This window comes from Myxine glutinosa, chromosome 1 (genome assembly GCF_964187855.1).
Source record: "Myxine glutinosa chromosome 1, kmMyxGlut1.1, whole genome shotgun sequence".
Classification (NCBI taxonomy): Eukaryota; Metazoa; Chordata; class Myxini; order Myxiniformes; family Myxinidae; genus Myxine; species Myxine glutinosa.
In genome coordinates, this window is record NC_136261.1 from 144,106,573 (window position 1) to 144,134,220 (window position 27,648).

A 27,648-nucleotide genomic window follows, 5' to 3' on the forward strand; every position below is an offset into this window, starting at 1 on the left:
TGCATATCGATTGCTTACATTTAAAACTGTATAAGTGGATAACAACAGTTTAATTCATAAAACTTTAAGTTAGTGAACCCTCCCATCTACTTCCTTCATAAACCTCTTAAAGAAGTCCAGTCACCCAAAACTTTTTGGGCGTATCATCAGCCAAGATCTTTCTTCGGCAAACCACATATCTAAGTTGGTATCATGGAAATTCAGAGCTAGCCACCGAATGGGCATCCTCCATCGTGAAAAGTTTTCATTGGCATATCTGAACCTCAACATACTTACAAGGACTTCATCCATACCTTAATGTAGTACTGCTCTCCCCTTTAGGTTGGTGCTCCTGCCTCACACCTTGCTCAACTTGATGCCATTGCAACCAAGGCCTACAAAATCATTGGTGTCTCCCACGAGGAAGCTGATTCTCTTGGCCTATTACTTTCACATTGCAGACAGGTCAGTGGTCTCTCAGATATCTACTGCCTCCTTTCTGGTCTTGCATCACCTCTCTGTGCTCTGTCCCACACCCGTTCAGGTTTATGCAGGGTGCACGTGGTCTGCCAGCAACCCACGTCTCTTGAAACTCCTAAAATCCAGGCTCACTGCTCAGTGCTCACCTCCACTATTTCGATCCGCTTTTCTCTCGCATGTAGAACCAACTTCCTCAGTCTGTTCAATTGCATTCTTCACTCCAGTGCTTCATGGCAGTTGTTCGCCACCATCTTAGGTCATCCACCCTTCCATTCAAATGATCCTTCTCCCATCATTAGCCCTCCCGATTCCCACTTCTTTCTGTGATTCCAGGTATACAGGGTTCTGCCTGCTGCCTCACCCTTCTCCAAGTTTCTTTGTTCCTTTTCTGCTTACTCACCAGTTTTCCCTTCCATATGTATTATTGAATCTTTGTGCCTGTACCCAGCTTATTCGCCCTCGGTGTCCTCCTACCCCTACCCCTGCCCATGCTTTCATGCTTCCCATGTCATTATTTTGGCCTTTACCCTGCTGCTGATGTCACCCCCAACCCTTTCGATTTCCACTGTTCTTTTAGTTATATTGTGCCCTGGTCTCTTCTGAGTTCTAGCTCCTCCACGAGTCTCGACACTTTATAAAAACAATCAAACTCCTGGTGTATCATTGTATTTTTGTCAAACTGATGTAAAAACAAACATTGTCTACTGGTTTTTGCCCCACAATACCACTGGGTCTAGAATATCTTGAATCTCCACCTATCTAAAAACCTTATCCTGATCCCTGACCTCACTACTCCCAAAATACATCCAAAGCAGTTCCTTGCATGGAACTGAATCACTGATAATCTTTGAAAAGGGTCCACATTCGAAGTTTCCTGCATCAGTACAAGTGAGATGAAATCTCTTTCGAAAATGAGGAAAAGGTCCAGCAATTAAAGTGAGACAAACTTATGGAAACTCACATTTTAAAGTTACATGGCAAGAATGAATGAATGAATGATCGTTTTAAGGCCATTTTCCTCACTAGAGAAGGGGTTAGCCTTGCGGGCCCCATGACAATCATGGTTTCCTGTTTGAGGCAATGTTTTTATGGCCGGATGCCCTTCCTGGCGCCAACCCTTAGTCGCCTCTTATGATGCGCAGGGATACAGTGTACCTATTCTAAACCGGGGTACACACCGGGATCATTCACCCAGCACCCAGCAAGCTGGTACTCAATTTGCCGACCTCGGAAGGATGACAGGCTGAGTCAACCCCGCTGGTGTTAATTCAGTGATCGACCAGGATTCGAACCCAGGATCCAAGGATCCCAAGCCGGCACCCTAACCGCTAAGCCAACACCAGACTTAAAGTTACATGGCAAGAGTGAAAAATAATGACAATTACAATTCTCAATGTGCAGACTATATTCGTTACCATTGTAATTAATTTCAACTAATATTTGCATTTGGAATTATTGAATAATTAGATTTTTTTTGCCAATCAATGACCATTTCATTGAACTTATCTCGATAGATATGAGTTAGTTGAAAAATGGTATGATCACCAAATAGAACAATACATTTTCCATTTTGCAAAAGTGTCGAAGCATAAAATAAATTGAGGATGGAATATAATTATGTTATTTAATTATGGATCCCATAAAAGAACAACTTACAGGTTGTAAAGCATGTCAGCCATGTTTCCACGAAAGTAGAGGGCATTGCGATATGCCACCTCTGCCTCACGAACCTTTCCCTGGCCTTTCAGCACATTTCCCAGATTACCCCAAGCTGTGCAGGGTAAAAAGACAGAGGGTTATTCAGGGTATACGGTCCATTACTTCGCATTTTAATTTTCACTATGATATAACATCATCCACAAACAAAATGGTGTGTGTGTGTGTGTGTGTGTGTGTGTGTGTGTGTGTGTGTGTGTGTGTGTGTGTGTGTGTGTGTGTGTATGTGTGTGTGTACTCACTCTATATCATAAAAATCCGAGTTGATAATGAAATTGTTGAAGGACTGTTCCAGCCTTCATTCCAAGTGCTTTATTCGCACAAGGGATTTGTAGAACACCTTATTCCAACATAATTTCCATCAAATGGAATTACCTCATGAAATAATATTTCAATACATGCAAATCATGCACGCTTTGGTTTTTACAGGTCACACAATGCATTCTGAGCAGATTTGAAAGTCTTTATAAGATGTCAGCATATTAATAAACCAAAAAACACTAATTACATTCCTTAACAATGCCGCATCTGTCAGAAAATGAGAAGAATTATATCGTTGAACACCTTCAAGCAGGGCCTTCCATTATATGTGTTGCAAGGCTCTTTAAGGTGAGGCGAAGAACTGTTTATAATCTTAGAAGACATTATCAAGCTACTGTATCAACAAGAGATATGCCAAGAAGTGAACATCCCAGGATAACGACTCTCGCATAGCGCCAATGCATTTGCATGACCCATCTACCAAATCAGTTTCAAATTGCCCTCAGTACGACATACACACTACCTGGAGCTCGCAGGATAAATGCCAACACTGTCTTGAGGCACCTCTGTCATGCAGGGACCTACACTTGTCATCCTGTTCAGTGTCTAAGACTTACACCACAACACATCCAAGCACACTCTCAGTTGTCAAATCAGCATGTCCGATGGACAAGGATACATTGGGCAAGTGTTATGTCCAATGACTAATCCAAGTTTCTCCTTGAAAGGCATGATGGATGCATCGGCCGACAGAAGACTCAATGAGCAATATGCCCCAGTCTGTGTCCAGGAAGCTGCAAATTTTAGACATTGAAGTGTCATGATGTGGGATGGTATTACTCAAATCGTTTGCACTAACTTGATATCTATCCTTGACAATCTGATGGTTGATCAATGCATGAATGAGATGCCGTATTACAGCTACATGTGTTGCCGAGCCTTCAACAACATTATCCAAGAATCACCTTCATCTCTTTATGGCACTTAAAGCATCTTTATGATACTACAGGCATGTGGGGAAAGGTTTTGTGGTCACACGTGAAATAAATTGAACTTTATGGTCTAAATTCAAAGTGCTACGTCCATCGCAAGCCTAATACTGCACATCAACAAGTCAACATCCTCCCTACTGTTCAGCATGTTGGTGACAGCATCATGTTATGGGGCTGCTTTTCATAAGTAGGAAAGGACGAGCTTGTCAGGATAGAAGGGACAATGGTGCAAAGGAGAATCATTGATGAAAACCTGCTTGAGTCAGCCATTAATCTGAAACTGGGTAGGAGATTCACATTTCAGCAGGACAATGATCCAGAGCACAAAGCCAAACCCACACTGGAGTGGCTGAATAAGAAGAAAATACATGTTGTTGAGTGGCTCATTCAAAGTCCTGAATTGAACCCAAATGAACAACAGAACATTGAACCTTACTTAAAGATCGCAGTCCATCGATGATCCCCATCAAATATGGCAGAACTAGAGCAATTTCCACATGACGAATGGGAAAAGATTTCACCATCTCTCTGTGCAAATCTGGTGGAGATCGACCCAAAAATACTCATAACAGTCATTGCTGCAAAATGTGCTTCCACCAAGTACTGACTTAAGGGGCTGAATACACTTTTGCAACCAGTGAATTTTGATTTGTACATGATTTTGCAGGTATTCTTGACATGTAACCTCCTTGTGTAAGTGTGTTTTATTGTTATTATTATTTGTCTACTAAGATAAAGTTCGTGTAAGAGCTAACACATAGAACATATAATAAAGGGAGTGGGAGACAAGAGGGGGGAGAGAGAGGGAAGCACAACAGTGGAGAAAGGGACATCGGGAGATCTGTGGAAAGGAGAGGGCTGGGCGTTTTGGTCTGTGGAATTGGTTTAGTTTGATCTCTTCAGTTATGAATAAAAAGAACTTCATTGGGAAAAATTGTTTCTTCAGCGTTCCTAAATGCGGCTTTATTAGTATGGGGTAAATATTTTACAGGCCACTGTACAAATTATGCTTTCCTTCCTAATGCATATGTCAACTATATACATATAATGAAGTCCAAAAAACTATCCGTAGAACTCCGAGATAAAATTGTGAGGAGGCATAGATCCGCAGAAGGGTACAAAACATTTTCTAGAGTGTATAAAGTTCCTAAGAGCACAGTGAGCTCCATAATTAGGAAATGGAAAAAATAGGGAACTACCCAGACTCTTCCTAGAGCTGGCCATCCACCCAAACTGAGTAACCGGACAAGAATGACCTTGTTCAGGGTGCTGACCAATAACCCAATGACCACTCTAACAGAACTTCAGTGTTCCTTGGCTGAGATGGGAGAACCGACCGGAAGGACAACAGTCTCTGCAGCAATTCACAAAGTATAGGCTTTATTGGAGAATGGTCAGATGTAAGCCACTCCTGAGAAAAAGGTACATGACAGCACACCTGGAGTTTGCAAAAATGCATGTGAAAGACTCAGAGCATGACGCAAAAGATTCTGTGGTCTGATGAGACAAAAATTGAACTATTTGGCCTGAATGCAAAGCACTACGTATGATGGAAAACGAGCACAGCTCATCACCCATCTAACACCATCCCTACCATTAAGTATGGTGGTGACAGCATCATGCTATGGGGATGCTTTTCAGTGGCAGGGACTGATAGATTTGTAAGGATAGAAGGAACAATAAATGGAGCCAAATACAGGAAAATCGTTGAGGAGAACCTGCTTCAGAGTGCAAAAGTCCTTAGACTGCGGCAAAGATTTATGTTCCAACAGGACAATGACACCAAACATACAGCCAAAGCAATACTAAAATGGCTTCAGAATGAGAACATGAAAGTCCTTGAGTGGGCACAGCCAAAGCCCAGACTTTAATTCCATTGGGAATCTGTTGAAAGACTTGAAGATTGCTGTTCACCGTCACTCCACATCCAACTTGACAGAGCTTGAGCAAATCTACAAGGCAGAATGGGAGATTTGGGAGAATCTCCCCAAATCCAGATGTGCAAAGCTGTTACAGACATACCCAAGAAGACTCGAAGCTGCAATTACTGCTAAAGGTGCTTCTACGAAGTATTGACTCTGGGGGTTTAATACTTATGTAAATTAGATATCACTGTATTTCACTTTTAATGGTTTTGTAATGATTTCTAAAAAAAATTCCACTTTAACATTAAGGGATATTATGTGTAGATCAGTGAAAAAAATCTCAATTTAATCCATTTTAAATTCAGGCTGTAACACAACAAAATGTGAAGAAAGTCAAGTGGTATGAATACTTTCTGAAGGCACTGCAGATATATATTGTTGCGGTTTTGGGAAAACACTAAGAAGAAATGACAACCACCATACAGGTCCTGTAGAATAGTTATTTCATAGCAGACCATTATCGTAGCCCCTTCCCCTTATTTCGGGTTAGTATGTCATTCGTTGGGGAAGGAAAGACAGGTCCTCCACTCATAATGGATATAAACCATGCAGATGCACAAATATTGCATCCACAGATTGATTTAAAGTCTTGAAGGACAGAAGACACCAAAGACCATTTGGATATGCACCAATCAAGGCCAGAGTCCCTTCGAGAGAGCTAGTGGGGGCAGAGTGACGGGCTCCACCAATTGAGAGCCAGGACAACCTCAAACACCCCCCCCCCTCCCACCCCACCCTCAGCGAGAGTGGACAAAAGGTGATTCAACACGTTTTTGCACACTCTTAGTTTTTGGACATTGTTGACCTAGCACATGCCTGCATCATTACTCTCTCTCTCTCTGCCGGGTTCACTCAGCACGTGCCTGCATGATTACTCTCTCTCTCTCTCTCTGCCGGGTTCACTCAGGACATGCCTGCATGATTATTGCTCTCTCTCTCTCTCTGCCGGGTTCACTCAGCACGTGCCTGCATGATTATTGCTCTCTCTCTCTCTGACGGGTTCACTCAGCACGTGCCTGCATGATTACTCTCTCTTTCTCTCTCTCTCTGCTGGGTTCACTCAGCACGTGCCTGCATGATTATTGCTTTCTATGCCAGGTTCACTCAGCACATGCCTGCATGATTACTCTCTCTCCCTCTCTCTCTGCCGGGTTCACTCAGCACGTGCCTGCATGATTATTGCTCTCTCTCTGCCGGGTTCACTCAGCACGTGCCTCCATGATTACTTTCTTTCTCTTTCTCTTTCTCTTCTCTCTCTCTCTCTCTCTCTCTCTCTCTCTCTCTCTCTCTCTCTCTCTCTCTCTCTCTCTCTCTCTCTCTCTCTCTCTCTCTCTCTCGCCACCTGTCGGTGCGTTGGGTGCGGTGTTATGGCGTCTGCTCGTGTTTTGGCATTGTAGCTTTGTGCTCGTGGTTTGTATCTTCACCCTCCCCTTACCTCTTCTCACCTTTGTGCCGTCTTTTGTGTATCACCCTTCCACGTTATCATCCCTTCCCCCCTCGACAGTGAGAGAGTGGGGGAGCACACGTGGTGAGACCGGTAAAGGTTCCCACTTCGGGCAGTTCCCTCTTCGGTTTTTTTCGCTTCGTGTTACAAATCATAATACTTTTTTCCGTTTCTTTTTTCGTAAATGTTATTATTTTTCGTTTGTTTACTGGAGCTTTTTGGCTTCATTAACCCTTTATACATTTATCCTTTGTTTAAACGTGTAAACGATGGCGGATAGCTCTCGTTACACGTCTCTTGAAGCGCTAACCCGGAAGCATGGGTTAGTTTGCTCACCTCCGTCGGGAATCGACGTCGAGGCCATTATCCTTGCCGTCGGAGAGTTAATCGGTTTGGATAATGTAAAAGCGGCTTCTCGCATGAATAAACGTGTGGTAATCTTTGTTTCCACAGTGCCCATGGTTGCTCAAATAGTCGAGCACGGGCTTTTCTTTGCTTCCGACGTGTTTGTTCAGGTATGTCCACTCGACACGCCGGCAGTTCGGGTTTCTCTCTCTAACGCTCCTCCGTTCCTTAAGAACAAAGACCTGGTTACTGAACTAAACAAACTTGGTTCTGTCGTCTCTTCAGTTACTATGGTTCCTGTACGAGGAAAAAATAACTGTTTAAAACACGTCATGTCCTTTCGTTTATATGATTTTACCGCGTGGTGTAACCTCTTTAAATGCGGTATTGCCCTTCAAGGTCGAAGATCACACTTATCGGGTCTTTGTCTCCACAGAGTCTCCAGTTTGTTTTGAGTGTGGTCAATATGGTCATTTAAAAGACTCGTTCCCGAAAAAGTCCACGGATAGAGTCACTGGCCTGAATGGTGGTGAACAGCGGGGCTCGACTGAGATCGTTGTCGATGATGTAAACAGTATGGATGGTGCTGACACAAACCCCATTGTAGACAAACAGAGAACCAGGAAAAGAACCCTCCCACCTTCTAGCAACCTCAACGAGCCTGAAAATAAGGTCTTGGTCGGTCCTCCAACCTTCGCTTAAGTGGTTAGTGAAGGTAATGATGGAGCGCAACCTCCTCAGCAGTTGTCCCCAGTTGAGGTAATCCCTCAGCCTCCTCTGCCTTCAGAATATTCTGAGGGGAATGTGATAAATGCTGAAAATTTATGGTTTGGCGAGACAGCACCTGAGTCTCTCTGGCGTTCTGAGGGTAAACCTCCATGTGAGGTTGAGCCTCCATGTGTGTCCCCTGCTGAAGCTTGTGTTGATTGTGCCACCCCTCCCTCTGTGGGGAGTGGTGAGTGTGTAGGAACTAGTGATCCGTCTGTGATCGAATCCTCCATTGAGGCAGCTGAGCCTTGTCAAGCTCATGGTCAGCAGGGTGATAGTGCTGAAGTCTCAGATTGTCACGTTGATGAGCCCGTTGTTTCGGCAATGGATTCTCAATGCAATGATTGTGACTCTGATGGGGCTTCTTCCGTTGCCTCACTGAGTGATAGTGAGGCCGACTTCTCATCGGAGCATGTCTCTGGAGGCTCTGTCCCTCCTGCTGAAATCATAGATTTCCTACAAAAAACTTACCGTAAAAGGCGCGGGAAAATTGGCGATTTATTCGTTGTCACTCACGCCTTCATTAGTGGGGCTCAGGAAGTTTTACAACAATCTGCGGCCCTTCATATTTCTGATCAATCACTGAAAAGACTGAAGAGGTACCTTGTCACAGCAAGGAAAGAATTAAACCTGTAATGGCTGTGTTGTTGCCTATGTTTTTATGAACATAGCAAGCTTGAACATTAATGGTGGGCGCAGTCAGCTGCGTAGGTCCCAAACTGTGCAATTAGCCAGGAGGGAAAAGATTGATGTACTTTTATTGCAAGAAACTCGTGCCACTGCAGACTGCATGGCTGATTGGCACTTGGTTTTTTAGTAATACAGATTCTATGAGTGCGGGTATTGCTTTTTTTGTCAGTTCACGTTTGGCTGTCTCCCCCCCTATCTTTAAGGAAATCGTACCAGGCTATCTAGGCTCTGTAGAGCTTGAATACAATCAGCAACGATTTATGTTTGTTAACGTCTATGCTCCAAATGCTCCGTCTATGGCCTCTAAAGGTGGTTATTTTTAACGTCTATGCTCCAAGCGATAGTACAGATAGAGGAACTTTTTTTAATCAGTCCTTTAATTTCCTGAGACACCTCTCTTCTGATACGTTGTTGTGCTTAGGGGGTGACTTTAACTGTACTTTAAACCCAACTTTAGATAGGAACAGTGCAGAGCCACATCCAGCTTCAAGTAGGTCTCTTTCCAGTATAATTTCGCGGCATGACTTCAACGTTGTATGGCGGCAACAACACCCAAACCTGCAGCAATTTAGCTGGTGTCGGGTTTTACTAAATCATCTTTCACTTGCTCGTCTTGATAAATTTTATATTCCTAACTCTGCTGTCAATCTTGTGACATATACGGCTTAGGGTGGTCCAAAAAACATCGATCTCTCCGATTTTGATGCTCCACTGGATTATTGTTAGAAATGGTCTAAAACATTCACCCACCAAATATTTTCGCTCAATTCCATCTAGAAACTCATACACACTTCAATTGAAATATGGCGTTTTTCACCAAATTTGCCTAAATGAGAACAATCCAATAGCAACCTAGGTGGAAAAAGTACATGCACTATTGTACTAAGCCATTTTGTGGTTCATGACTTTTTGCATGCGCTTGCGCCTGTGAGTGTGAAATCATCATGGTCGAAACATGTTTGAAACATGTTCATACATGTCTGACTCATGTTTCGACCATGAGGACTTCACATGGGTATGTACCATCAATGACATTATTTAGGAAAAAAATATTTCTAAAGTCTTTGTAAGTCATTAAAATTGACCAAAATGACAAATTTATATGTTGAGTGTGTATGAGTTTATATACACAAAGAATTAAGTTAAGCACCCCTACACAACGAATTAAGGTAAGCACCCCCTAATATATATTCTTTGTGTATATGTATACATTGGCATATATTCTAAGGTATGTGAGATCAAATAATGATTGGTATGACATTAGCAATTATCCATTGATGAAATTGAGTGATCAAAGTGAAAAAAAGTGATTGGTTGAGTCAGTGATCCGATCACGTGGGTCCTACACACGTTATTGACGCAAAGATCGCTAGAGGTCTTCTCAGAACAATGACTGTACGTTAGAAAACATAAACGTCATCCACACTGTCCGTGATGGACCTATAGCTCCATACTTAAATTGAGGTGAAAATATGCCTAAAATTCCCAAAAAATTTCACCTTAAATTATTCAGAATAAAATATTGAAAACGGCATGATTGTTATGTTTTTATGTGACCATAATATCACTTCTCCAGAAAATATAGCAATATCATGGGTATATTACACTGTTTTGACGACAACAAACTTGTAATGTGCGAGGTTGTAAAAAAACGGGGGGGGGGGGGGGGGGGTGCTTAACTTAATTCTTTGTGTATAGATGACTCAGATGCAAAATATTTTTTGGGTGAACGATTTAGACCATTTCTAACAATAATCCAATAGAGCATCAAAATCCAGATAAAAAAGTGATTTTTTTGCATTTTTGGACCACCCTAATACGGCTATTGTCCCTTCAGGCTTCTCTGACCATTCTTTGGTAAAACTGTGCTTTTCTTTTCCTCGTTTCAAACGCCGCACCCTGTATTGGTCCTTTAACACCTCACTTCTGAGCGATCCTTTCTTTAAATCATCCTTTGTGGTTTTTTGGGACAAGGTTGTGTATTTCCAACATCGTTTCCTAAATTTCTGTCAGTGGTGGGACTATGCTAAAGCGCAGATCCGTATTTTCTGTCAGCAATACAAAACCAATTGCTCTCAAAGTAAACAATTATGTATTGATGCCTTGAAACAAGAAATTCTACGATTGCAGGAAGGTGCTGAGGTCCTGGTCCTTAGTGATGAAAAACGGTGTCAACTCCTCTTTGAAAAACAAACTCTGCTTAAGGAATTAATTCAAGAAAATGGTATTGGTGCCTTAGTCAGGCTGAGAGTGAATGGTTTACTGTCGTCAGACACATGTTGTAAACATTTCTTTAAGTTTGAGAAGACGACCAAGGCGAGCCAGCAAATGCTTAGTCTTCGGGCTAGTGATGGGCATATTCTTAGTGATAATACGGAGATTGTTCATTTTGTTCGGTCTTATTTTGAGAATGTGTTTTCCCTTAAGCCCAATGATGTGCCTGCAATGCAGAATATTACGACCAATTTACCGCAGATAGATGAGCACCAGCGGCATGTCTTGGATGAGAACATTACTCTCGGTGAACTTAAAACTGCGCTCGATGGCCTTGCTGATCATAAGGCTCCTGGTTTTGATGGGTTACCAGCTGAATTTTATAAAACCTTTTGGGACATGCTTGGTCCTGCTTTGCACTCAGTGTTTTTATACAGTCTGCGTGAGGGATTGTTACCCCTTAGTTGTCGACGTGCAGTTGTTTGCCTTATCCCTAAGAAAAACGACCTGCAATTGATACAGAACTGGCGCCCAATCTCTCTTCTCTGCACAGATTACAAGATTTTTGCCAAAACGCTAGCTAACCGTGTAAAGACTGTTTTAAGCACAGTTATGTATCAGGATCAATCGTACTGTGTTATGCACAGATCTATGCACGATAACATTTTTTTGGTACGAGACCTGTGGGATGTGTGTGCATTTCAACAACAACATACCGGTCTCTTTTTTATTGACCAAGAAAAGGCTTTTGACTCTGTTAATCATGAGTATTTGTTTCACATTTTAAAGCAATTTCGTTTTGGGGCATCTTTTGTTTCTTATGTATCCTTATTGTATAATCACATTTTTAGCTTGATCCAGATAAATGATGGTCTCTGTTCACCTTTGCGGATTGGGAGGGGAATTCGGCAAGGCTGTCCCTTATCTGGAATCTTGTACTCTCTTTGCATTGAGCCCCTTTTGATCCGTTTACGATCTTCTCTTATGGGCTTTTCAGTGACTCCATCAGAAAATCCCGTTATCATTTCGGCCTATGTTGATGATGTATGTGTTGCTGTTCGCAGCAGTAATGACATTGCTCTGCTATTTGAGTGTCTACAGGTCTACTCTCAAGTATGTACAACGCAAATTAATTGGTCGAAATGCAAAGCAGTTTGGGTCGGCGTTACGCCACCTTCTGCCCTTCCAATTCTCCCTATGAATTTGACATGGGGAAAAGAAGGTGTGAAATACCTCGGTGTTTATCTTGGAACCCATGGTGTTGTCAAAAGGAATTGGGATGGTTTGCTCCACAAAATTAGCAATAAATTAAACAGATGGAGAGGAATTTTGTCGACCTTGTCTTTTTGAGGTCGTGCCCTGGTCATGAACAACCTGGTGGCCCCTCTCTTATGGCATAAAATGATTGCCTTGCAGCCACCTGCAACGTTGGTGTCGTCAATCCAAAAATGCTTCCTTGACTTCTTTTGGGATGGCAAACACTGGCTAAAGCCAGAGACTATTTGCCTTCCACTGGCAGAAGGGGGTCATGGACTTATGGACATTCTTTGTCGGGTGATGGCCTTCCGAGTCTCTACAGCTCGTCGTTTTATATTTCTGGAGGCCTTGCCCTGGAAATCTATTGCAAACTGTATATTAAAACAAGCCGGCATGCTAGGCTACAATTGTGAACTCTTTTTCATGGAGCTGCAACATGTCGATGCTTCGCTGCTTCCTGACTTTTACCAAGATGTCTTGCACGTCTGGCGGTCCATTTCAGTAACTCGGCAAATGGGGATGTACAACAGTGAAAGGTTCCTCCGGGAACCCCTTTTCTACAATGCCCTTTTTCCTGCTATTCATCACTCCCGTGCTTTTGTGCAACGTTTTTTGAGTGCTGGCGTGAAAACGACTCGGGACCTTCGTGACTGTAACAGGAATAGTTGGTTCTCCACAGGACATCTTCAAGTAAGAACTGGTATCAGATCTTTGAGGAGCGTCGCCAAGGTCCTACAGAAATCCTGTGTGTTTTTAGGCACTTGGGCCTGAGCTTAACTGCCAACATTGGTGACCACCATACACCACCACAGATCTGTGCTAGCTCTAGCCTGCCGGCTGATAGCACCACAACATCTATCTTGTTATCTTCATCACCACTTTCCAGCAAGGATAAAAAGAGACTGTGTCGTTTGTGCATTTCAATCCAGTTTCCCTCATGACAGCCAGTTTATTTTCGTGCTCGATGGAAAGAGAAACTGCCTTCTGGGTCTCCCTCCCATCCGCAATGGTCTGCAATGTATGTTTCACCGATTGTTAAAAGAACTGGTGATATTGCTTGGAGACTCGCCCATATGGTGTTGCCCTCCAATGTTTTATTGCATCGTTTTAATGAGGATAATTCAGTGGAATGCCCTTTTTGTATGATTTCTGAAGACCTTTTCCATGCTTACGTAGATTGTGCAAGACTCTCTCCCTTCTTTGGTTTTGATCAACTTTTTTTAATCGTATGAACTTTTCTTTTTCTACATGGGTTTTTATTTTTGGAATACCACTTAGTTACAAAAAACGCTCTGAGAATGCTCTTGCTAATTTCTTCATTTCTATTGGAAAATTAGCAATCTGCAAGACAAGAAAAGCAAAGCTCCTGGCAAATGCTGATATTTTATGTGATGTGGTAATTGTGTTTAAGGCTCTGGTCATGGCAAGGTTATGCTTGGAATTTTCTTTTTGCCAAATGAAAGATGATTAACAAACCTTTGTGAAAAATGGTGTGTAAAGGGTGGGTTTTGTAAACTTGATAATGGTTTGTTGAATTTTTTATTTTAGTGTTTGATGTTTTTATTGTTGTTGTTCGGCTGCACATGTTTGGAATTGTGGTGACTTTATTATTTGCATGACTTGTGTGGTTTTCTTACCTTTATAATAAAATAGCTTCAAAAGTCAAGGTCTCTCTCTCTCTCTCTCTCTCTCTCTCTCTCTCTCTCTCTCTCTGCCGGGTTCACTCAGCACGTGCCTGCATGATTACTCTCTCTCTCTCGCTTCCGGGTTCACTCAGCACGTGCCTGCATGATTATTGCTCTCTCTCTCTCTCTCTCTGCCAGGTTCAATCAGCATGTGCCTGCATGATTACTCTCTCTCTCTCTCTCTCTGCCGGGTTCACTCAGCACGTGCCTGCATGATTACTCTCTCTCTCTCTCTCTCTCTCTCTCTCTCTCTGCCGGGTTCACTCAGCACGTGCCTGCATGATTACTGCTCTCTCTCTCTCTCTCTGCCGGGTTCACTCAGCACGTGCCTGCATGATTACTGCTCTCTCTCTCTCTCTCTCTCTGCCGGGTTGACTCAGCACGTGCCTGCATGATTACTCTCTCTCTCTCTCTCTCTCTGCCGGGTTCACTCAGCACGTGCCTGCATGATTATTGCTCTCTCTCTCTCTCTCTCTCTCTGCCAGTTTGACTCAGCACATGTGCATCCGCTATATGCCAGACCCTCTCACAGGCCTCTGCACGTGATTGACTCTCCTGGCCCTGGACTTTGTTCTTTATACACGTGCCTGCTTGCCTGCCCTTGTTCGTGCTGGGATCGACTTTACCTGCTCATGTTCGTGCTGGGACTCCCTGCCTTGTCTGTGATGGGAATCAACTTTACCTGCTCATGTTTGTGCTGGGATCACATTTACGTGCTCGTGTTCGGGATTGCCGTTTGTCAGCCAGGTGCTCGTTGGTGAGGTTGAGATAAAAGACATCGGGAGAAGAAGCATCTGGTAACATCGTGGACATTTCGTTAACAGGATCCCAACGTTCGATACCCCCTCCCCCGTGAATGTGTGCTGGGCGCCTTGTTGTGTTTATTCATAGTAATCATAATAAGGCATAGAGAAAGCTAAGTTTCTGCTTATTGTCCCTTTTTATTTCCTATCGATAAATTTCACGGTATATATTTCTAAATAAATCAAATCGTTAAACGTTTCCTTTTCTCTTTGTCCGTGAATGTCTTTTCTTCTATTAGTCCGCCATTGCTCATACCCAGAGAAGCAATCGGCCGTCAAAATTGGCATCAGCCCATCGGGTACCAACAGCTGCTAGGCCGTCAACATTTCCATCCAGGAACAAAAGAAAGTGGTACACTTCCTGAGGGTACATACGGTACGTTCCCTGATTGAAACCGTCACGTGGTACAGGTAAGCGGTGTTAGAGGATTGGACCCTGCTGTCGCGTGACAGACCAATTAGCGTTTGTAGTTGCTGGTTCGCAACCTGCAGAAGTACGAGGTTGTTCATGCACGGCAGCTGCAGGTCTAGTAAGTTCGGGAGGGAATGGTGGTTACCCCCTCATAGTAGACCGGAACCTCTCCCCACAGGTGTCCAATGGGATTTACATCTGGACTCATTGCTGGCCACTTCAGAACAATACAGCATTTTGTCTTGAACCATTCCTGGGTGCTTTTTTAAGTGTTTGGAGTCATTGTCCTGCAGGAAGACCCATAACCTTCGACGGAGACCCAGCTTTCTGACACTGGGTTGAACATTGTGCTCCAAAACGCCTTCGTAATCTCCTGATTTCATGATGCCATGCACACATTAAAGGCACCCAGTGCCAGAGGCAGCACAGCAACCCCAACACATCACTGAACCTCCTCCATGTTTGACTGTATTGGAAGGTGTTCTTTTCTTTGAAGGCTTCATTTTGTTTTCTGTAAACATAGAGATGATGTGCTTTACCAAAAAAGCTCTAATTTGGTCTCATCTGTCCACAGGACATTCTCCCAGAAGGATTTTGGCTTGTTCGAGTGTGTTTTGTCAAACTCCAGTCGGGCTTTCTTAGCAGTCGGGTCCCCCTGGGTCTCCTACCATAGGAACCCCCTTTCATTGAGTTGGCGATGGATGGTGCGAGTTGAAACTGTCATACCTTGTGTCTGAAGGTCAGCTTCAATCTGTTTGACAGTTGATCAAGGTGCTTTCTCCACCATTCGAACAATCTATCGCTGCCATCTTCAATCAAGTTTTGACTTGCCGCCACGTCCAGGGAGGTTGTCTACAGTGCCATGGGCCTTAAACTTCCTGATAACATTGTGTACGGTGGCCACAGGAACATCAAGATGTCTGGATATGGATTTATAGCCGTAAGATTGTCCATGCTTGGCTACAATCTTGTGTCTGACCTCCTCAGTCAATTCTCTGTTTTTCTTTCTTTTTTCCATGCTCATTGTGGTACCGTACACACAGTGACACAAAAGAGCAGAATGACTCCTTTTCTCCATTCCAACTGGTTGAATGAGTGATTTTTATATTGCAGGCACCTGCAACTCACTGCAGGTGAGTTCAATTCCAAAGTAAAGGAGAATCACCTGCTTGACATCAAATTATTTCTAACAATTTCTAAAAGGTGTCAATAATATTGTCCAGGCCATTTTAGGATTTCTGTGTGGAATAAGCTCAGATTTAGTAATTGTTTCAGCTTTTTTTGTTTTGTTCTTTTTGAAAAAATTGTGCATTATTTGAAAAAAGTGCAAGGATCCCAATATTTTTGGCCACTACTGTATATACTAGTATATATACAGGGTGAGCCAGAAATATGGTCATTTTTAACACTAATGTAAAGGGAATAAAAAGTTGTATTTGGGTCTTCGTGTCTTTGCATGATTTATTGCTCCCGGAAGGGAATATTTCGGGAATACCCTGAAGACCCAAAACGTGTCTTTTGGGTCTTCATGGTATTTTGGGTCTTTGGGGTATTTTGGGTCTTCAACAGTCTTCAGGGTCTTTTGGGTCTTTTGGGTCTTCAGGGTATTTTGGGTGTTTGGTGTCCATTGGGTCTTTTCAGTCTCTTGGGTCTTCGGGATATTTTGGATCTTCAGAGTCCCTGAAGGGAATACCCTGAAGACCCAAAATACCCTGAAGACCCAAAAGACCCTGAGGATCCAAAAGACCCAAAAACCCCAAGTACCCAAATGACAAAGAGGACCCAAAAGACCCTAAGGACTCTGAAGATCCAAAATACCCCAAAGACCCAAAATACCCTGAAGACCCAAAAGACACAATCCATTGAGTTGCCCATTTATATACAGTATATATAAAAGTTGTGTTAAAAAACAAAATTTTACACGAAAGTGAAGGACATAACATGCCATTTATTTGTGGAAAAGAACATCTAGGAGATGCACACCATTTCGTCTGACACATTCCTCCAATCTTGGACACCAATTATTCATGATGTTCTGCAACATGGCCACGTCAATATCATTGATTTAATGTCTGATGTTTTCCTTAATTTCATGAAGAGTTTGTGGATGGTTAATATACACTTTGTCCTTTAGATATGACCACAATAAATAATCACATGCAGTCAAATCGGGTGACCTCGCTGGCCATGGAATATCGCCGTTTCTGGAAATGACATGCCTTGGAAAGAGCGCCCTTACAGTATTCATGGACACTCTGGCGGTGTGGGAGATTGCACCATCTTACTGAAACCACGTCATTGGGCTCACTTCTGGGTCATTCCATGTCAAATCATCAAAGAATCTGCCGTCATCTCTCAGATTTTTGTAAAACTTTGGGAACCAATTGGGACCCATGAAAAACGGCAAGAACTCAAATATTTTTGCTAACAGCCTCTTAATTAGTGAGATACAGACTAACGAACTTTGGACTAATTAGCGCGACGTCGCGAATTCAAATGGCCATATCTCTAAAAGTATAACACCTAGAGAGCTGGTTTTGGTGTCATTTTAAAGGTATTTACATGCCCTATGAATTTGTCTGGGCAACATTTTCCTACCTCCAACCACAAAAAAGTTATCACAAAATATAAACTTCAATTGTGAATCCCCAAAAAATGTATTCTTCAAATTTCCTCAAATTCATCCCAGAGGTACCTTATGATGTCAAGAAGCTTCCACATAAACTTTGTGATGGGCACTCCAATAGTTTCTGAGATATGAGCAATAATGTACATGTACGTATGGCATATAGGTTCGAAAATCAGCATTTGTAATGTATTATACAATCAATAAGTGAGTTCAAGTACACAGTGTTCACTAACCTGACTTTAGGCTTTCAATTTCCTCTTCAATGCAGCAACAGCAGCACTTGTTTCTTTCTTGGAAATACAATATGTCCTTCCAGTTGCAGTGGTTGGTTCAACCAAGTTGGTTGGTTGTAAGCACATCCTGGTAGTCAATAGTGAGAGGGTCTGATGGTTCCGGAAATGTATATGATGGGGATGGTCCATGTGGATGGAGGAACTTAACATCCACCTCATGCCTCTCTGGGGTATGTTCCATGACACATGCAACCCACCAGTGACCATCATAATCCACTGTAACATAACCAGTTATGGCTGAGACATTGTGATCGATCATCCCAGGTGTAAGTTTCACATGTTCCTTTCGTTCTTCGGCTGAGAACGAAAAGGCTCGAACTGTGACTTTTTCCTTAGACACAGGAACAAAGCAATGTAGCTTTAGTGTACCTGGGATTGTGCGGGTCTCTTCGAATCTTGCTTTGAGTAGTTTTGATTCTTGTTCATACTGTTCTGCTGTTGCAAACTGGCAGTTGACATTTGCAATCTCTGAATCAGCAAATTCAAAAAGTTGGCGAGGAGTGATGATCTGTTGATCATATGGTCGTTGGAGACTGGCTTTAGCTGCTAACCGCTTAATTGTCCCGCCAACTCCATCAGATGGTCCCTTCCCATGCGACGTAGCAAAAAAGTGCCATTCAGCTGGGACACCGAAATCCTCTTCATGGAGGCATAAATTGCTGAAGTTCTTCCGATTCTTGTACTGGGCTGCACATCCGTCGGAGAAGTAGCAAACCTTTTTAGGGCGCTGTCCAAATTTGGCGGTTAGGAATTGAAGGAACAGTTTTTGGAACAGATGAACTGCCACGGTATCATGAATGTTACATTCTGATATGATGGCAAAATTTATGTGTTCAGGAGTTTTATCTTGCATGCTTTGCCGATAGTAGCACACAAACGGGTGGATTGTGGCCTGCAGGTTGTTCCAATGGAATGACTGAGATGCATCCTGAACTACAAAACTATAGTTCTCCGCAAAGTCTGCAATGACCAGGAACACACCAGGCTCAAGTGTATTCTTCAGATTCTGTAGGTAACGCGACTGCTGTTTGGCAATGAAACTGTGTGGTAACAGTTTCTGAAGGCTGCTTTGGAAAGAATCCAGAAAGTCAGCAACTGTCTGAACTTTCGTCTCAAGGTTCGACCGATCAGTTGATGTCCACTGTTTATACTGCACCTGGTCGATCATGTTGTCTTGCATATATGTTTCAAGCTTATCTCGAAGACCCGCCATTCCGGGACACTCTGAACACTTGCCAAAAAAACACTCAATGCGAGGTGGGTTGCACTGAATAGCTGCAAGACAGTGACTGTAGTCTTTAAACTCACCACCAGTCACAGAATCCAGTTTTGCTCCAGTGAACATGAGCTTTACATTTTGATGTGTTGTGCAAACACAGACTGAGTGTGTTCCACTTGATCCTGCTAGAACACACTGCCTTGGACGGAGTTCAGCAAATTTTGAAAATCCAATCTTTACATTCGGATGGGCCTCCTTGAAAAGCTCATATGCTTCCTTCAGATTACATAGCACTAAATGTTTTTGCATATGTTGCTTTTTCCCATTGACTAGAACAGAAACAAAGTCTTTCATGCCAGGCATTTGTCTGCTTATGGTCTCTGACAAGTAGAATTCCCTGACCTTTTCCTCAATTTCCTTTGAAATCGCTTTTCCTGTCTTTGGGTTAGGCATGGTGAGAATTCCTTGTTCTCTGACCAATGCCTTTGCTTTCCTAGCCATGTAGCTTGACACATCAAACTCCTCTGTGATCTCAGCAATTGTCCAGCTTTTTGGCAGAACAGTCAGCACCTGCACTTGTTCACTTTTCTTGGTCGTTGATTCAAACTTGTGCTTGAGTTGTTCTATCATCTCCTGTCCTGCATCCTGGAGTTTGTTAGATGGCAATCCTGTCGCGATTTCCAATTTTTTCTTCACAGTGTCACCGATTTTCTTGGTTTTGGATTTCACATATTTATCTGCAGCAAGTCTCTTTTTTGGAATAGGTGATTCTCCAATCAATCCCAAAGACTCATTCAGTGTATTCAGTTCCATTTCAGGAGAATGAAATTCAAACTCCCCTGAACTGCCTGGTATTGGTGATTCACCTCCACCATCATTGTCCTCACTACTGCTAATAGCGCTGCTGGTCACTGGTAATGGTATTTCACTCTGAGTCTCTACCACACCTGGTTGTCTTTTTGCCAGTTTCTTACGACACTGGGTACAGATTTTCTGTGCACTTTGCAGTTTGAGGCTTGGATGAGCGGCTATGGCTTTTTGGCTAACAGCTCTCAAGCCAGACGACTTTGGTTTTTCATGAGCTCCAAAGGGATTGCAGCAGGATTTCTGCTTCAAGATGAACTTTTCCTTGGCAGTCGTCATTTTTCTGCAGCTCCTTCAGAAGTGAACTGCCAATTTCTGTTGGTGGCAGGCCTAAGCATTACACTAAGCCAACTTGGACTTTCCCTGGGGATCTTAGACTGTGAAAGTTGCATCACCTCGAATTACCCACATGGGAAATCCCAGTTGGAATTCCCCAGATGAGAATTCCCCTCAGGCCCAGTTGAAAATGAAAGTATATGATATTTCAAAGCAATTGATGGTTGTTCCCTGTGTTCCCTGTCATGGCTAGGTTAGAATGATTGTATAATCTATCTATAATTCCAGTAATCTCTGTGTGTGTGTGTGTGTATGTGTGTGTGTATGTGTGTGTGTATGTCTGTGACCGCTGTTTCTCGACAACCACGGGTCCGATATACTTTAAACTTGCCAGGTATATTGCTGGGGACCTGAGGATGTGCCTTTTCAAGGTTTCATATTAATCGGACAAGTAGTTACCGAGCTATGTCCAAAAAACGATTCAACCAATCAGAGAGCAGCGAGCTATCACGTGTGCCGAATGTGGCGAACAGACTCTGCCTCGGACGGCACATTTGAGAGCGTATTCATTTATTTCACGTTGGCAAACTATGTTGCCGCTATGTTGGCGTTAAACTATGTTTTAAAACTAATTAAAACTAATTTGCGATTCTTTCGCTTTCCTGCGCGTTTGTGCAAGCTATGGCGATTTCTTTACCAAACTCCGCAAGCCGTTCGCTTTGGACCAAACCATTTCATGTAAATAGAGGGGGGGGGATTGTCACCGTACTCGCAAGCCGTTCGCTTTGGACCAAACCATTTCATGTAAATAGAGGGGGGGGGGGGATATAATTTTAGATATATATATAGTACGGGCATGCCCTAGTACATTACAAATGCTGATTTTCGAACCTATATGCCATACGTACATGTACATTATTGCTCATATCTCAGAAACTATTGGAGTGCCCATCACAAAACTTATGTGGAAGCTTCTTGACATCATAAGGTACATCTGGGATGAATTTGAGGAAATTTGAAGGATACATTATTTTTGGATTCACGATTGAAGTTTATATTTTGTGATAACTTTTTTGTGATTGGAGGTAGGAAAATGTTGCCCAGACAAATTTATAGGGCATGAAAATACCTTTAAAATGACACCAAAACCAGCTCTCTAGGTGTTATACTTTTAGAGATATGGCTATTTGAATTCGCGACATCGCGCTAATTAGTCCAAAATTCGTTTTTTTTTTTTTTTTTTTTTTTGTATACAAGATCGAGGCTCGTGAAAGAGCTAACATTAATCACACAAAAAGACAAACCGACACACAAAACACAAAAAACAAGGGGAGCGGCAGACAAGATGGGGAGAGAGGGGGAAGGACACAAAAGAGAGGGGGAAGAGGGGGAAGGACACAAACACTACATTTGAGAGCAGGGACATCGGGAGGACTTGGGGGGAGGTGGGAGAGGATTAAAACATATGAACACTGCAAGGACTCTGGGGTGAATTACCGGGGGTAGAAAAGATCAAGGTTTTCGATGGGGGACGATAAGAGATGGTGGTGAACAGCTGTTTTAAAGACCTGGAGGGAGGAGTGGGATTGAAGGGAGTGGGGGAGTTTGTTCCAGAGGCGGGAGAAAAGGGGAATGAAAGAGTGAAGGTGAGCAGAGAGCCTAGACTTTGGCAGTTTAACCATAAGAGGGTTGCAGGCAGATCTTGTGCGACCTGAAGGAATATTGGGGGGACAGAGCACAGAGAGAGCTGGGGGAGCAAGGCCGGAGAGGAGTCGGTAGAAGACAGAAAGACCACCAACCTGCCTGCGGTGAGTGAGTGAAAGGCCCTCGGCGTTGACTACATCACAGGAGATTCCAATGATTCTGAAAGCTTTGGCCTCAACAGCGTGAAGCCGAGCAAGGTGTGAGGCAGGAGCACCAGCCCAGAGGGGGGAACAGTATTCCATTGAGCTGCGGATGAAAGCCTTGTATGTGGTGAGGAGCTCAGGTGTGCCAAGGAAGGACTTCGCACGACGGAGGATGCCCAGTCGGCGACTGGCTTTGGAGGCCAGCTTGGAAATGTGGTTTTCCCAAGAAAGATCATGGCAGATAGTGAGACCCAAAAGCTTGAGCGACAGAACTTCTTGGAGAGGATTGTTGAGAAAGTAGATGGGAGGGTTGTCCAGTCGGTCCTTTCGGAGAGACATTGTAAGAGTGTGAGATTTGTCAGGATTGAAAGACATGTTCCACTTGTTTGACCAGTCTGTGATTTTGTCCAGGTCTGCAGAGAGTGAGGAGGCTGCAGACTGCCGATCTGAGGGATGAGGAATGGAGCGACAGAGAGTAGAGTCGTCAGCAAAGAGATAGAGAGGATTTTCAAGAGAGTCAGAGAGATCATTGATGAAGACCAGAAAAAGCACAGGGCCCAGAACACTACCTTGGGGAACTCCAGCCTGAACAGGAAAAGGAGATGAGAGAAACCCATTCAGGGCCACACGTTGACTACGACCAGAGAGGAAGTCCGCCAGCCATGCGTGGAGATTTCCATGGATACCAAAGGAGGAGAGTTTGGAGAGCAGAGCAGGGTACCAGACCGTATCGAAGGCACGTGAAATGTCAAGGGAGACAGCTCTAATTTCCTGTTTGGCGTTGAGGACCTCCATCCATTGTTGAGAAAGCAGAAGCAGCATGTCCAGAGTAGAGTGACCAGGTCTGAAACCAAATTGATGATCAGAGATCAAGCCATTGGAGAAGAGGAAAGATTTAATATCTGAAGCAATGATGGATTCCATGACTTTGCTGATAATTGGGAGAAGGCTGATTGGTCTATAGTTGCTGGGATCTGTTTTTGCACCTTTTTTGTGCAAAGCGGTGATGTTGGCTGATTTCCAAGCAGATGGCAGATGACCTTGAGCAAAAGAGAGGGTGAAGAGAACAGAAAGAGGGAACAGTTAACAGAAAGAGATACAGATACAGTTAACAGAAAGAGAGAACAGAACAGAAAGAGAACAGAAAGAGATACAGTTAACCTGTATCTCACTAATTAAGAGGCTGTTAGCAAAAATATTTGAGTTCTAGCTGTTTTTCATGGGTCCCAATTAGTTCCCAAAGTTTTACAAAAATCTGAGAGATGACGGCAGATTCTTTGATGATTTGACATGGAATGACCCTTCTGCAAATCTGTTTAATTCTCTGGAGAGGAAGTCAGAAACCATATCGGTATATCAAGCTGCAGTAACAGTGACGGCATTTCCGTTATCGTTCTCAAAGAAATAAGGCCCTATGATGCCGATCGACGAAAGTGCACACCACACTGTGACTTTGGGACTGTGTAACGGTTTTGTGTGCATTTCTCTTGGGTTTTCAGCTGCCCTAAACGAGTATTTTGCTTGTTGACATAGCCACACAGATGAAAATGTGCTTCATCAGACATGAATAAATTGTTAGCAATGTTTTGCTTTTCATTTCCGTCCATAAATGAAAGCATTCCCTCACAAAAAATTATTGCGGGCAATCTCATCATCTTGGCTTAATTCCTGGACAGTTTGAATTTTACAGGGATAAAAGTTTAAATCCTTATGCAATATGTGGCATAGTGACGAGTGAGAAATTCTTAAGGCTGATGCATGCTTTCGGCTGGAGCGATGCGGACTTCTCAAAACTGACTCCCTTACACGCTCATGTTTGGTGCCGTTCTTACTGATTTGGGTGCTCCCGGAGGTTTCTCTTTTAAAGTTGAACCAGTCCTCTCAAACTTCTGAACCCATAACTTGATATCACGAACAGACGGGACATTTCCATGATGTTGAACATTGAAATGGAGTTTGAATTGACATTGTGCAGCAGTTACACTATCATTATTCTTGTAAAAAAAAGCTTTGATAGCTAAAGCACGTTCTTCACCCGACCAGTTCCACATAGTCACTCAAGTGTTTTGGCTGCAAAAAATAAAACGAAATCAGTAAAAAAATAATAATAATAAAAAAATGCATGTTATGTACTTCAAAATCACACGAATTTCAAAAATGACCATATTTCTGGCTCACCCTGTATATATATTAGTCAGGTTCACTGTGTATTTTCGTTGGTTTTTCTTGGAGATTTGCAAAACTATACTATTTTGGAAACTTTATAGTATAACCAATTGGAAAAGTGATGTTTTCATTTGCATGGAAGGTTCCATGGCGGCCATCTTGGATTTTCAAAATGGCCGCGCTAAAAATTGATATTTCTCAATATCTTGGCTTCTAGATGACCTAGGGTCTTGATTTTAACAGCTAAACCGACATTTTCTGGGGCAAGGAATCCAATCGTACCAAGTAAAATAAGCTAAAATAATCATAGAGCCAAATATTATGTTGACGAATGTTTTATTCTGTAGTACAAAGAGGATAACCTGCATGGAGAGTTGTGAATTTCAGGAATAGGTAACCTCAAGCATTAATTTTAGGGCAACCTCTTGGATGCTATGTACCTGGACATCAGCTAAAAATCAGCTTGAATATCATGGCGTAGGAGAACACATCAGATCAAGTATTTATATAGGGACTAATCGATTACAGCGTCTCTGACAATAAACACGTTTACACATCGTCATCACTCTCATCAGACAACATCACATCGTGGGAGTCCTCATCGTTCTGGCACTGGGTGCTGCACTGACAGAGGTCTGTGCATGTTAAGTTCTTTGATCTGCAAGAACATCTGGAAGATGAACAGTCTGCCTTGCATTGACATCTAACCATCTCGATGATGGCCTTGGGGGCTGGGAGGACCTCAGTTGTGGTGGGCTTGACCTGACCATCTGTGCCCTTGTAGAAGCCACTTTTCAGTGGATCCAGGAACTCCTGCTCAGGGATACTTGCCTGACCCCATACTCTGGCCTGGATGTGGACTCTGAGGATGTGCTGCTTGAGAGCCCCAAGGGTAGGAGGAAGTTTGTCACTTTCTGCCATGTGCTTACAGAAGAGATGCCATCGTAACTCTGGGATCGTCTCAATGTGAATGCCCTTTGGTGAGTATGCAGCACATACAAATGTAGATAATGTAGAGAGCATATCTTCAGTCACCTCAGTGGCATCTTCTAGCATCTGCAGAGCCTTGATGACATCTTGATGACATTTGATGTAGACTTGCAGCCATGTTGCCTTGCCTATTCTAGAGAATCTCCCAGTATTGTCTGCCCCCGTGAATGCATGGAAGGCGGGCAAAGCCTTCGCTCTTTCGGGACCTAGAGCTGTCCATATTGGCTCGACCTGGACAACTCCAGATGTCATCGAAATTGATGTGTTTCTCAGCAAGAGGTCATAATTTGCTATGACCAGCACTAGTACGTCTGTGTCTGGAGAGAAGAACATCAACTCTGCATCACGTGGGTTCCGATGTGATGCCAGCACTGCCTGTTGGATCATCAGTGTGTCTGCTTCTTCGTGATTGTTGTCCTGAAAGAGGAGCTCGCTGTTGCTCCTAGTGCGTCCTGAAGCAGATGTGATGACCAGCTTTGACGAGTCTATGTTGCACTCAAGGGTTTTTGCTGCCAGATACTCGGTCAGATCAGCCTTTGTTTTGTCATGGGAAAGGAACCGGCTCATTGGAATGTGTTTGATGTTGGTGTCATCTCTGATCTGATATTTGATTGGATCCTTTCCTTGCCTCCTTTTCTCCCTTGTGGTACTCTTCAGGGAGTCAGCCTTGTAGGTATCGAACACGAGAATAATCTCGTCATATTCTCTGGTTAGAGACATCAGTCTCCCATTGAAGCAGTCACTGAGATCTTTGACTGTCACTAAGGTGGCTGGTTTCTTGGTGAGCTTCTGCACAACCACCATCCCGTCCACCACTGCAATTTTCCGACATGCATGAGGAGGTTCACTGGATGTGAAGTCCATGGTTTCTACATCTGCTGCATCTGGGTGCAGAGCACTTGCAGCTTGCAGTGGCTGCTGATCATCATGGGGGGGTTCTGCTTGTGGCAACTTCCCCAGGAGGTGGATTAACTTTGATTTGTCAGTACATGGCAGCATTGCCCCATTTGGAGCGAAGAGTGCTCTCGGTGTCAAAGTGAACTCATAGTTCCCAATTGCATGTTTCTGGTCGATGTCTCGGTTTGACCTGGCCAGGACCATCAGCCGTCCATAGAGATCCTTGGTCTCTTTCAGATCTACAGTCTTGTCTCGGAGTTTCACAGTGGCTTTCCTGTTCCCCAACATGAACATTTTGTTGTTGTGTTTTTTCACTGGTGCCCAGAGGCTGGTGTCCCCATTGATTCTCTCTGACACATAGTCTTCATAGAGCTGCTGACCAGTGACATCAATGTTCAAGATTGATGGAACATACTCCTGTGGGATGTAGGCATGTGTGATCAGATTGTGCAACTGGTCACCTTCTGTGGCAAATGGATTGCCATGACTGAGTATGGCAGCCTTGATTTTGTCGATTGCATCATGGTCCTTCTTGACTGCACTTGGTCCCAGGTCATGATGCTCTGGTGACCTTCCCAGCTTCCACATGAAACTGACCCTTGAATTCTCTCGACAGGCATGATAGTTCTGGTGTGGCCATGAAGAATCTCTGTCTAGCATTGGCATTGTTAGAGATGCCAATCAGTCCAGAGCGAACCTTCATCAGTTTGTTGATATGTTCGCATGCGTGGTCTGCACCAATCGATACAAAGGGAATCTCGTTCTTGGTGACTGATATGTTGCCTGCTGCAAGTTCCCTCCAGGTGTCTGGGTGGTTGGTTCTCAGGTCATACATGTCTGCGATGTAGCGGGGCCAGAGCCGCTTGTACATTATGCGGTCGAAGGCAAAGAATAGCTTGCTCAGTGCTTCTCCAGCTTCGAGATGCAGCACCAGATCACCATTCCGAGATGCTGCCACGAAGAACAGGATCGTCTCGACTCGGTGTAGGTAGTTCATCATGGATTTGAACATGGCGTTCTTGGATCTCTGTTCCTCCCAGTCCTGGAATGTCTTCACCACATCAGCAGTGGCAAAGGCCTGAAGGAGGTTGCAGTTGGCTTGTTTCACTGATTCGGCCTTCATGGATTTGTTCCCCTCACGGCAGGCAGTTTCTACTTCTTCTGTGGCAACCAAACAAACGTCTTTCAGTTGTGGGTTGTCTCTGAAGAACTCCTCCAGTGCCATCTCATACAGTGCTACATATGAATAGATGTGAGCACGGAGAGCGCGCTTGTAATGCGTGCATTTCAGGATTTGCCTGGTCATGGCAGAACCATAGACATCACCCTCCATCCAGGCGTCATCGATACCTGAGTTCTCCATGGAGGTTCCAATAGCCCTCAGAGCAGCCATCACGACATGCAGTTCACCCAGTCTGGGAACAACTGTGCGTTTCAAGTCAGGTCTGGCATCTAGTAGCTGCACCACTTTCTCGTACAGAGCCATGTCAAATGAA

General features: G+C 43.5%; 1 protein-coding gene across 2 annotated transcripts in view; it reads right to left on the reverse strand.

Moving 5' to 3' along the window:
• Positions 1-27,648, reverse strand: part of TMTC2 (transmembrane O-mannosyltransferase targeting cadherins 2) — a 253,470-nt gene that overhangs the window by 85,347 nt on the left and 140,475 nt on the right. For both annotated transcript variants that reach the window (XM_078777820.1, XM_078777816.1), the window contains one exon: positions 2,116-2,230. In XM_078777820.1, coding sequence (XP_078633946.1) covers positions 2,116-2,230 — 115 coding nt within the window. The remainder of the gene's footprint in view (positions 1-2,115; positions 2,231-27,648) is intronic.